At 46.4% G+C, this 12,026-nt stretch overlaps 1 protein-coding gene across 1 annotated transcript in view; it reads left to right on the plus strand.

The window, feature by feature from the left end:
- Positions 1–12,026, plus strand: part of zfc3h1 (zinc finger C3H1-type containing) — a 34,981-nt gene that overhangs the window by 1,081 nt on the left and 21,874 nt on the right. Inside the window, 5 exon segments of the mRNA XM_029433174.1 lie at positions 10,022–10,432; positions 10,720–10,946; positions 11,098–11,437; positions 11,783–11,901; positions 11,904–12,026. Of these exon segments, the coding sequence (XP_029289034.1) occupies positions 10,022–10,432; positions 10,720–10,946; positions 11,098–11,437; positions 11,783–11,901; positions 11,904–12,026 (1,220 nt within the window).

Consider the following 12,026-nt stretch of genomic DNA (forward strand, 5'->3'; position numbering starts at 1 on the left):
AGCTGTCAGATAAATGTAGTGCACGAAAAGTAAAGTGGAAATATTAAGTAGCAGGAAATGGAAATGCTCAACTACAGCACTTTTTAAAAAAGTACTTCACTGTCTGTCCCTGTAGCGAGTTCACTGTCTGTCCCTGTAGTTAGTTCACTGTCTGTCCCTGTAGTTAGTTCACTGTCTGTCCCTGTAGCGAGTTCACTGTCTGTCCCTGTAGCGAGTTCACTGTCTGTCCCTGTAGTTAGTTCACTGTCTGTCCCTGTAGTTAGTTCACTGTCTGTCTCTGTAGCGAGTTCACTGTCTGTCCCTGTAGTTAGTTCACTGTCTGTCCCTGTAGTTAGTTCACTGTCTGTCCCTGTAGTTGGTTCACTGTCTGTCCCTGTAGGGAGTTCACTGTCTGTCCCTGTAGTTAGTTCACTGTCTGTCCCTGTAGGGAGTTCACTGTCTGTCCCTGTAGTTAGTTCACTGTCTGTCCCTGTAGTTAGTTCACTGTCTGTCCCTGTAGTTAGTTCACTGTCTGTCCCTGTAGGGAGTTCACTGTCTGTCCCTGTAGCGAGTTCACTGTCTGTCCCTGTAGCGAGTTCACTGTCTGTCCCTGTAGCGAGTTCACTGTCTGTCTCTGTAGTGAGTTCACTGTCTGTGTCTGTAGTTAGTTCACTGTCTGTCTCTGTAGTTAGTTCACTGTCTGTCCCTGTAGTTAGTTCACTGTCTGTCCCTGGAGTTAGTTCACTGTCTGTCCCTGTAGTGAGTTCACTGTCTGTCCCTGTAGTGAGTTCACTGTCTGTCCCTGTAGTGAGTTCACTGTCTGTCCCTGTAGTGAGTTCACTGTCTGTGTCTGTAGTGAGTTCACTGTCTGTGTCTGTAGTGAGTTCACTGTCTGTGTCTGTAGTTAGTTCACTGTCTGTGTCTGTAGTTAGTTCACTGTATATGTCTGTAGTTAGTTCACTGTATATGTCTGTAGTTAGTTCACTGTCTGTCCCTGTAGCGAGTTCACTGTCTGTCCCTGTAGCGAGTTCACTGTCTGTCCCTGTAGCGAGTTTACTGTCTGTCCCTGTAGCGAGTTTACTGTCTGTCCCTGTAGTTAGTTCACTGTCTGTCTCTGTAGTTAGTTCACTGTCTGTCTCTGTAGTGAGTTCACCGTCTGTCCCTGTAGCGAGTTCACCGTCTGTGTCTGTAGTTAGTTCACCGTCTGTGTCTGTAGTTAGTTCACCGTCTGTGTCTGTAGTTAGTTCACCGTCTGTGTCTGTAGTTAGTTCACTGTCTGTGTCTGTAGTGAGTTCACTGTCTGTGTCTGTAGTTAGTTCACTGTCTGTGTCTGTAGTTAGTTCACTGTCTGTGTCTGTAGTTAGTTCACTGTCTGTCCCTGTCTGTGTCTGTAGTTAGTTCACTGTCTGTCCCTGTAGTTAGTTCACTGTCTGTCCCTGTAGTTAGTTCACTGTCTGTCCCTGTAGTTAGTTCACTGTCTGTCCCTGTAGTTAGTTCACTGTCTCTGTAGTGAGTTCACTGTCTGTCCCTGTAGTTAGTTCACTGTCTGTCCCTGTAGTTAGTTCACTGTCTGTCCCTGTAGTGAGTTCACTGTCTGTCCCTGTAGTGAGTTCACTGTCTGTGTCTGTAGTTAGTTCACTGTATGTGTCTGTAGTTAGTTCACTGTCTGTCCCTGTAGTTAGTTCACTGTCTCTGTAGTTAGTTCACTGTATGTCCCTGTAGTTAGTTTACTGTCCGTCCCTGTAGTGAGTTCACTGTCTGTCCCTGTAGTGAGTTCACTGTCTGTGTCTGTAGTTAGTTCACTGTCTGTGTCTGTAGTTAGTTCACTGTCTGTGTCTGTAGTTAGTTCACTGTCTGTGTATGTAGTTAGTTCACTGTCTGTGTCTGTAGTTGGTTCACTGTCTGTCTGTAGCTGGTTCACTGTCTGTGTCTGTAGTTGGTTCACTGTCTGTGTCTGTAGTTAGTTCACTGTCTGTCTCTGTAGTTAGTTCACCGTCTGTCCCTGTAGCGAGTTCACTGTCTGTCCCTGTAGCGAGTTCACCGTCTGTCCCTGTAGTTAGTTCACTGTCTGTCCCTGTAGTTAGTTCACTGTCTGTCCCTGTAGTTAGTTCACTGTCTGTCCCTGTAGTTAGTTCACTGTCTGTGTCTGTAGTTAGTTCACTGTCTGTGTCTGTAGTTAGTTCACTGTCTGTGTCTGTAGTTAGTTCACTGTCTGTGTCTGTAGTTAGTTCACTGTCTGTGTTAGTTCACTGTCTGTGTCTGTAGTTAGTTCACTGTCTGTGTCTGTAGTTAGTTCACTGTCTGTGTCTGTAGTTAGTTCACTGTCTGTAGTTAGTTCACTGTCTGTGTCTGTAGTTAGTTCACTGTCTGTGTCTGTAGTTAGTTCACTGTCTGTGTCTGTCTGTCCCTGTAGTTAGTTCACTGTCTGTCTCTGTAGCGAGTTCACTGTCTGTCCCTGTAGCGAGTTCACTGTCTGTCCCTGTAGCGAGTTCACTGTCTGTCCCTGTAGTTAGTTCACTGTCTGTCCCTGTAGTTAGTTCACTGTCTGTCCCTGTAGTTAGTTCACTGTCTGTCCCTGTAGCGAGTTCACTGTCTGTCCCTGTAGCGAGTTCACTGTCTGTCCCTGTAGTTAGTTCACTGTCTGTCCCTGTAGTTAGTTCACTGTCTGTCCCTGTAGCGAGTTCACTGTCTGTCCCTGTAGCGAGTTCACTGTCTGTCCCTGTAGCGAGTTCACTGTCTGTCCCTGTAGCGAGTTCACTGTCTGTCTCTGTAGCGAGTTCACTGTCTGTCTCTGTAGCGAGTTCACTGTCTGTCCCTGTAGCGAGTTTACTGTCTGTCCGTGTAGTTAGTTCACTGTCTGTCTCTGTAGTTAGTTCACTGTCTGTGTCTGTAGTGAGTTCACTGTCTGTCTCTGTAGTTAGTTCACTGTCTGTCCCTGTAGTTAGTTCACTGTATGTCCCTGTAGTTAGTTCACTGTCTGTCCCTATAGTGAGTTCACTGTCTGTCCCTGTAGTTAGTTCACTGTCTGTCCCTGTAGTTAGTTCACTGTCTGTCCCTGTAGTTAGTTCACTGTCTGTCCCTGTAGTTAGTTCACTGTCTGTCTCTGTAGTTAGTTCACTGTCTCTGTAGTGAGTTCACTGTCTGTCCCTGTAGTTAGTTCACTGTCTGTCCCTGTAGTTAGTTCACTGTCTCTGTAGTGAGTTCACTGTCTGTCCCTGTAGTTAGTTCACTGTCTGTCCCTGTAGTGAGTTCACTGTCTGTCCCTGTAGTGAGTTCACTGTCTGTGTCTGTAGTTAGTTCACTGTATGTGTCTGTAGTTAGTTCACTGTCTCTGTAGTGAGTTCACTGTCTGTGTCTGTAGTTAGTTCACTGTATGTGTCTGTAGTTAGTTCACTGTCTCTGTAGTGAGTTCACTGTCTGTCCCTGTAGTTAGTTCACTGTCTGTCCCTGTAGCGAGTTCACTGTCTGTCCCTGTAGTGAGTTCACTGTCTGTGTCTGTAGTTAGTTCACTGTATGTGTCTGTAGTTAGTTCACTGTATGTGTCTGTAGTTAGTTCACTGTCTCTGTAGTTAGTTCACTGTATGTCCCTGTAGTTAGTTCACTGTCCGTCCCTGTAGTGAGTTCACTGTCTGTCCCTGTAGTGAGTTCACTGTCTGTGTCCTGTAGTTAGTTCACTGTCTGTGTCTGTAGTTAGTTCACTGTCTGTGTCTGTAGTTAGTTCACTGTCTGTGTCTGTAGTTAGTTCACTGTCTGTGTCTGTAGTTAGTTCACTGTCTGTGTCTGTAGTTGGTTCACTGTCTGTGTCTGTAGTTGGTTCACTGTCTGTCTGTAGCTGGTTCACTGTCTGTGTCTGTAGTTGGTTCACTGTCTGTGCCTGTAGTTAGTTCACTGTCTGTCTCTGTAGTTAGTTCACCGTCTGTCCCTGTAGCGAGTTCACTGTCTGTCCCTGTAGCGAGTTCACCGTCTGTCCCTGTAGTTAGTTCACTGTCTGTCCCTGTAGTTAGTTCACTGTCTGTGTCTGTAGTTAGTTCACTGTCTGTGTCTGTAGTTAGTTCACTGTCTGTGTCTGTAGTTAGTTCACTGTCTGTGTTAGTTCACTGTCTGTGTCTGTAGTTAGTTCACTGTCTGTGTCTGTAGTTAGTTCACTGTCTGTAGTTAGTTCACTGTCTGTGTCTGTAGTTAGTTCACTGTCTGTGTCTGTAGTTAGTTCACTGTCTGTGTCTGTCTGTCCCTGTAGTTAGTTCACTGTCTGTCTCTGTAGTGAGTTCACTGTCTGTCCCTGTAGCGAGTTCACTGTCTGTCTCTGTAGCGAGTTCACTGTCTGTCCCTGTAGCGAGTTCACTGTCTGTCTCTGTAGCGAGTTCACTGTCTGTCCCTGTAGCGAGTTCACTGTCTGTCTCTGTAGCGAGTTCACTGTCTGTCCCTGTAGCGAGTTCACTGTCTGTCTCTGTAGTGAGTTCACTGTCTGTCCCTGTAGCGAGTTCACTGTCTGTCTCTGTAGCGAGTTCACTGTCTGTCCCTGTAGTTAGTTCACTGTCTGTCTCTGTAGTGAGTTCACTGTCTGTCCCTGTAGTTAGTTCACTGTCTGTCCCTGTAGTTAGTTCACTGTCTGTCCCTGTAGCGAGTTCACTGTCTGTCTCTGTAGCGAGTTCACTGTCTGTCCCTGTAGTTAGTTCACTGTCTGTCCCTGTAGTTAGTTCACTGTCTGTCCCTGTAGTTAGTTCACTGTCTGTCCCTGTAGCGAGTTCACTGTCTGTCCCTGTAGCGAGTTCACTGTCTGTCCCTGTAGTTAGTTCACTGTCTGTCCCTGTAGTTAGTTCACTGTCTGTCCCTGTAGTTAGTTCACTGTCTGTCCCTGTAGCGAGTTCACTGTCTGTCCCTGTAGCGAGTTCACTGTCTGTCCCTGTAGTTAGTTCACTGTCTGTCCCTGTAGTTAGTTCACTGTCTGTCCCTGTAGTTAGTTCACTGTCTGTCCCTGTAGCGAGTTCACTGTCTGTCCCTGTAGCGAGTTCACTGTCTGTCCCTGTAGTTAGTTCACTGTCTGTCCCTGTAGCGAGTTCACTGTCTGTCCCTGTAGCGAGTTCACTGTCTGTCTCTGTAGCGAGTTCACTGTCTGTCCCTGTAGCGAGTTTACTGTCTGTCCGTGTAGTTAGTTCACTGTCTGTCTCTGTAGTTAGTTCACTGTCTGCGTCTGTAGTGAGTTCACTGTCTGTCTCTGTAGTTAGTTCACTGTCTGTCCCTGTAGTTAGTTCACTGTCTGTCCCTGTAGTTAGTTCACTGTCTCTGTAGTGAGTTCACTGTCTCTGTAGTTAGTTCACTGTCTCTGTAGTTAGTTCACTGTCTGTCCCTGTAGTTAGTTCACTGTCTGTCTCTGTAGTTAGTTCACTCTCTGTCCCTGTAGTGAGTTCACTGTCTGTCCCTGTAGTTAGTTCACTGTCTGTCTCTGTAGTGAGTTCACCGTCTGTCCCTGTAGCGAGTTCACCGTCTGTCCCTGTAGTTAGTTCACCATCTGTGTCTGTAGTTAGTTCACCGTCTGTGTCTGTAGTTAGTTCACTGTCTGTGTCTGTAGTTAGTTCACTATCTGTGTCTGTAGTGAGTTCACTGTCTGTCCCTGTAGTTAGTTCACTGTCTGTCCCTGTAGTTAGTTCACTGTCTCTGTAGTTAGTTCACTGTATGTCCCTGTAGTTAGTTCACTGTCTGTCCCTGTAGTGAGTTCACTGTCTGTCCCTGTAGTTAGTTCACTGTCTGTCCCTGTAGTTAGTTCACTGTCTGTCCCTGTAGTTAGTTCACTGTCTGTCCCTGTAGTTAGTTCACTGTCTGTCCCTGTAGTTAGTTCACTGTCTCTGTAGTGAGTTCACTGTCTGTCCCTGTAGTTAGTTCACTGTCTCTGTAGTTAGTTCACTGTCTGTCCCTGTAGTGAGTTCACTGTCTGTCCCTGTAGTTAGTTCACTGTCTGTCCCTGTAGTTAGTTCACTGTCTCTGTAGTGAGTTCACTGTCTGTCCCTGTAGTTAGTTCACTGGCTCTGTAGTTAGTTCACTGTCTGTCCCTGTAGTTAGTTCACTGTCTGTCTCTGTAGTTAGTTCACTCTCTGTCCCTGTAGTTAGTTCACTGTCTGTCTCTGTAGTTAGTTCACTGTCTGTCCCTGTAGTTAGTTCACTGTCTCTGTAGTTAGTTTACCGTCTGTCCCTGTAGTTAGTTCACTGTCTGTCCCTGTAGTTAGTTAACTGTCTGTCCCTGTAGTTAGTTCACTGTCTCTGTAGTTAGTTCACTGTCTGTCCCTGTAGTGAGTTCACTGTCTGTCCCTGTAGTTAGTTCACTGTCTGTCCCTGTAGTTAGTTCACTGTCTCTTTAGTGAGTTCACTGTCTGTCCCTGTAGTTAGTTCACTGTCTCTGTAGTTAGTTCACTGTCTGTCCCTGTAGTTAGTTCACTGTCTGTCTCTGTAGTTAGTTCACTCTCTGTCCCTGTAGTGAGTTCACTGTCTGTCCCTGTAGTTAGTTCACTGTCTGTCTCTGTAGTTAGTTCACTGTCTGTCCCTGTAGTTAGTTTACTGTCTCTGTAGTTAGTTTACCGTCTGTCCCTGTAGTTAGTTCACTGTCTCTGTAGTTAGTTCACTCTCTGTCCCTGTAGTGAGTTCACTGTCTGTCTCTGTAGTTAGTTCACTGTCTGTCCCTGTAGTTAGTTCACTGTCTCTGTAGTTAGTTTACTGTCTGTCCCTGTAGTTAGTTCACTGTCTCTGTAGTTAGGTCACTCTCTGTCCCTGTAGTTAGTTCACTGTCTGTCCCTGTAGTTAGTTCACTGTCTGTCTCTGTAGTTAGTTCACTGTATGTGTCTGTAGTTAGTTTACTGTCTCTGTCGTGAGTTCACTATCTGTCCCTGTAGTTAGTTCACTGTCTCTGTAGTTAGTTCACTGTCTGTCCCTGTAGTGAGTTCACTGTCTGTCCCTGTAGTTAGTTCACTTTCTGTCCCTGTAGTTAGTTCACTGTCTCTGTAGTTAGTTCACTGTCTGTCCCTGTAGTTAGTTCACTGTCTGTCTCTGTAGTTAGTTCACTGTCTGTCCCTGTAGTTAGTTCACTGTCTCTGTAGTTAGTTTACCGTCTGTCCCTGTAGTTAGTTCACTGTCTCTGTAGTTAGTTCACTGTCTGTCCCTGTAGTTAGTTAACTGTCTGTCCCTGTAGTTAGTTCACTGTCTCTGTAGTTAGTTTACTGTCTGTCCCTGTAGTTAGTTCACTGTCTCTGTAGTTAGGTCACTCTCTGTCCCTGTAGTTAGTTCACTGTCTGTCCCTGTAGTTAGTTCACTCTGTCTCTGTAGTTAGTTCACTGTCTGTCCCTGTAGTTAGTTCACTGTCTGTCTCTGTAGTGAGTTCACTCTCTGTCCCTGTAGTGAGTTCACGGCTGACCCTGTAGTTCACTTCTGTAGTGAGTTCACCGTCTGTCCCTGTAGCGAGTTCACCGTCTGTCCCTGTAGTTAGTTCACCGTCTGTGTCTGTAGTTAGTTCACCGTCTGTGTCTGTAGTTAGTTCACTGTCTGTGTCTGTAGTGAGTTCACTGTCTGTCCCTGTAGTTAGTTCACTGTCTGTCCCTGTAGTTAGTTCACTGTCTGTCCCTGTAGTTAGTTCACTGTCTGTGTCTGTAGTGAGTTCACTGTATGTCCCTGTAGTTAGTTCACTGTCTGTCCCTGTAGTGAGTTCACTGTCTGTCCCTGTAGTTAGTTCACTGTCTGTCCCTGTAGTTAGTTCACTGTCTGTCCCTGTAGTTAGTTCACTGTCTGTCCCTGTAGTTAGTTCACTGTCTGTCCCTGTAGTTAGTTCACTGTCTCTGTAGTGAGTTCACTATCTGTCCCTGTAGTTAGTTCACTGTCTCTGTAGTTAGTTCACTGTCTGTCCCTGTAGTGAGTTCACTGTCTGTCCCTGTAGTTAGTTCACTGTCTGTCCCTGTAGTTAGTTCACTGTCTCTGTAGTGAGTTCACTGTCTGTCCCTGTAGTTAGTTCACTGGCTCTGTAGTTAGTTCACTGTCTGGCTCTGTAGTTAGTTCACTGTCTGTCCCTGTAGTTAGTTCACTGTCTGTCCCTGTAGTTAATTCACTGTCTGTCCCTGTAGTTAGTTCACTGTCTGTCCCTGTAGTTTGTTCACTGTCTGTCTCTGTAGTTAGTTCACTGTCTGTCCCTGTAGTTAGTTCACTGTCTCTGTAGTGAGTTCACTATCTGTCCCTGTAGTTAGTTCACTGTCTCTGTAGTTAGTTCACTGTCTGTCCCTGTAGTGAGTTCACTGTCTGTCCCTGTAGTTAGTTCACTGTCTGTCCCTGTAGTTAGTTCACTGTCTCTGTAGTTAGTTCACTGTCTGTCCCTGTAGTTAGTTCACTGTCTGTCTCTGTAGTTAGTTCACTGTCTGTCCCTGTAGTTAGTTCACTGTCTCTGTAGGTAGTTTACCGTCTGTCCCTGTAGTTAGTTCACTGTCTCTGTAGTTAGTTCACTGTCTGTCCCTGTAGTTAGTTAACTGTCTGTCCCTGTAGTTAGTTCACTGTCTCTGTAGTTAGTTCACTGTCTGTCCCTGTAGTGAGTTCACTGTCTGTCCCTGTAGTTAGTTCACTGTCTGTCCCTGTAGTTAGTTCACTGTCTCTGTAGTGAGTTCACTGTCTGTCCCTGTAGTTAGTTCACTGTCTCTGTAGTTAGTTCACTGTCTGTCCCTGTAGTTAGTTCACTGTCTGTCTCTGTAGTTAGTTCACTCTCTGTCCCTGTAGTGAGTTCACTGTCTGTCCCTGTAGTTAGTTCACTGTCTGTCTCTGTAGTTAGTTCACTGTCTGTCCCTGTAGTTAGTTTACTGTCTCTGTAGTTAGTTTACCGTCTGTCCCTGTAGTTAGTTCACTGTCTCTGTAGTTAGTTCACTGTCTGTCCCTGTAGTTAGTTAACTGTCTCTGTAGTTAGTTCACTCTCTGTCCCTGTAGTGAGTTCACTGTCTGTCTCTGTAGTTAGTTCACTGTCTGTCCCTGTAGTTAGTTCACTGTCTCTGTAGTTAGTTTACTGTCTGTCCCTGTAGTTAGTTCACTGTCTCTGTAGTTAGGTCACTCTCTGTCCCTGTAGTTAGTTCACTGTCTGTCCCTGTAGTTAGTTCACTCTCTGTCTCTGTAGTTAGTTCACTGTCTGTCCCTGTAGTTAGTTCACTGTCTGTCTCTGTAGTTAGTTCACTCTCTGTCCCTGTAGTTAGTTCACTGTCTGTCTCTGTAATTAGTTCACTGTCTGTCCCTGTAGTGAGTTCACTGTCTGTCTCTGTAGTTAGTTCACTGTCTGTCCCTGTAGTTAGTTCACTGTCTGTCCCTGTAGTTAGTTCACTGTCTGTCTCTGTAGTTAGTTCACTGTCTGTCCCTGTAGTTAGTTCACTGTCTGTCTCTGTAGTTAGTTCACTGTCTGTCCATGTAGTGAGTTCACTGTCTGTCTCTGTAGTTAGTTCACTCTCTGTCCCTGTAGTTAGTTCACTGTCTGTCCCTGTAGTTGGTTCACTGTCTGTCCCTGTAGTTAGTTCACTGTCTGTCCCTGTAGTTAGTTCACTGTCTGTCCCTGTAGTTAGTTCACTGTCTGTCCCTGTAGTTAGTTCACTGGCTGTCCCTGTAGTTAGTTCAGTCTGTCTCTGTAGATAAATCTGCTAAATGACCTGTAATTATTATTTCCCCTATTAATCAATAGTGTGGTTAATAAAAAGACAATTTTTAAAACATTTAGTTTGAAAAATGCTTTGATAATTGGCAGTTTTTTAGAATATATTTGTTTTTAAACAGTTTGAACTTTAGATGTTCACGGGCGGTTTGTTGATAGAGCGATTAATCGATAATGAAAGTAAAAAAAGTTGTAATTTTTAATTAAACCAGTGTTTTCCTCAGATTACAGACTAAATAAATCTAAACTGTTATAATTGATTTATCATTTGAGTATTTTAAACAAATCCGCCTCTTAAATGTGAATGCTTTCTGAGTTTGCGGTAAAGTTTCCTGATCCACATGTTATGAGCAGGTGAAGGCAGACGTGTAGTTTCTTTAATGCGGCGCTCAGAGAAGCCTGCGGGCCGGACTGCGGGCAGGAAGGCGGCTCACGGCGTGTGTAAAGCGGAGAGCGTGGACGAGTCCTTCGAGGACCTGCTGTCCAAGTACAAGCAGATTCAGCTGGAGCTGGAGTGCATCCGCAAACAGGAGACCATGGCCCTGGAGCCCAAAGGCTCCCCCGCCAGAGAGCAGACCCCCGACCACAGTATTACAGAGACCGAGCCCGGACAGGTACCAGGACCTGGACTGGCTCTGGCTTTGGCTCCGGCAGCAGAGGAACCATCAGAACTGGAGAAAGTGGAGAAAAAAGTTTTCCAGGCGTTCAACATCAAACCTCTGCGTCAGAAGCTTCCTCCTCCTGCCAAGCTGGAGCAGCTGAACACGTGTGGCGAGCAAAACACAGAGGGCGGCGAGAAGGAGGGTGAGCAAACAGGAAGTGTGTGTTCAGATGTTCACAGGACCGTCACTACCAAGGCGTGTTCAGGCCACTGTATGTAAATAAATACATAGTTCTATGGAGCCGGGAGGGTCCCATCATATTCTTAGAAAAAACTTGCATTTGTATTTTGTAAATTGTACGAGAAGAAAACGTGGATATTATCTGAGTTTTACATTTGTTAATATAAAAAACACATTTATGAGATTAAACTCTTTACAAGAAAGAACCTGAATTTTGGTGCCTGTCTCACTTCATGTGTGTCTCAGCAGGCGGAGAAGAAGAAAAAACAGACGCAGCAGAAGCCGAACAGAAAGCTGAAGTAGAGTCGGAGGAGGAGGAGGAGGAGGAGGAGGAGAAGGAGGAGGAGGAGAAGAAGAAGAAGAAGAAGAAGTGTGTGCGCTGCAGTGAGCAAATACACAAAGAAGAGACAAATACACAAACCTGCTCCTGTCGCAGGGAGTCATCGGCCTCCAGCGAGGAGGAGGCCCCAGATAAGGTGAGGGGGGAGGAGGTCCCAGATAAGGTGAGGGGGGGGGGGAGGAGGCCCCAGATAAGGTGAGGGGATTGTTGTACATTTTAGATTTTAATCTTGAAGTGTCCCTCAGAACATCTGTCAGCTGTTTTGAGCCGCTCCGTCTGTGTTTCAGCCACAGGTGAAGGTGGAGGAGGAGGAGCTGTCGGAGCTGCAGCTGCGCCTCCTTGCGCTGCAGTCGGCCAGTAAGAAGTGGCAGCAGAAGGAGCAGCAGGTTCTGAAGAGGAGTAGAGAGCGCATCACTAAAGCGCCGCCGCAGGAGAAGAGCTGCTCAGTGCAGAGAGTCACCAGGTCTGTGTCCTCCGCAGCCGCCGCCGCCGCAGAGAGGACCAGAACCAGGTCCAAACCCCCGGACAGGGACCGAGACAGAATCAAGGCCGTGCCCAGACCTGCAGACAGAGGCAGGGAGCGGCCCAAGCCCCCCCCAAACCTTGCAGGCCAAGGCCCAGCCAGGAGTAGAAGCCGCGCTGCAGGAGGAACCTCAACCTGAACAAGAAGATGGTCCAGCCCAGGATGAGAGGGAGAGGAGAGGGAGAGGGAGAGGAGAGAGGAGAGTAGGAGAGGGAGGAGTAGAGGAGATGGAGAGAGGGATAAGTATCTCTTGATATATCGTTCTCTTTCTATCTGATCTCTCTCTTTCTCTATCTCGTTCTCTCTAGCCTTCTCTCTAGCTCTTCCTCTCTCTATCTCTCTCCTCTCTCTTCTCTCTCTCTCTCTCTCTCTCTCTCTATCTTTTTCTCTCTCTCTCTCTCTCTTTCTTCTTCTCCCCCCCTCTTTTTTCCCTCCTTTCTTTTCACAAGAGCTTTTCTAATCCTAATAATACTGTGTGTCAGGCTCGGTGGCGAAGCAGGCGTTCAGGAGCCAGCAGCTGAGGACGTGGAAGCTGCAGCAGAGGGAGCAGGAAGAGAAACGTCGACAGGAGAGGACATGAGAGACCGCAAACGAGAGGACGAGATCCGACGAATCAGAGACCTGTCCAACCAGGACGAGCAATACAACCGCTTCATGAAGCTGGTGGGGGGGAAGACCAGGACACGCAGCAAA

Source organism: Cottoperca gobio, chromosome 6 (genome assembly GCF_900634415.1).
Source record: "Cottoperca gobio chromosome 6, fCotGob3.1, whole genome shotgun sequence".
NCBI classification, from domain to species: Eukaryota; Metazoa; Chordata; class Actinopteri; order Perciformes; family Bovichtidae; genus Cottoperca; species Cottoperca gobio.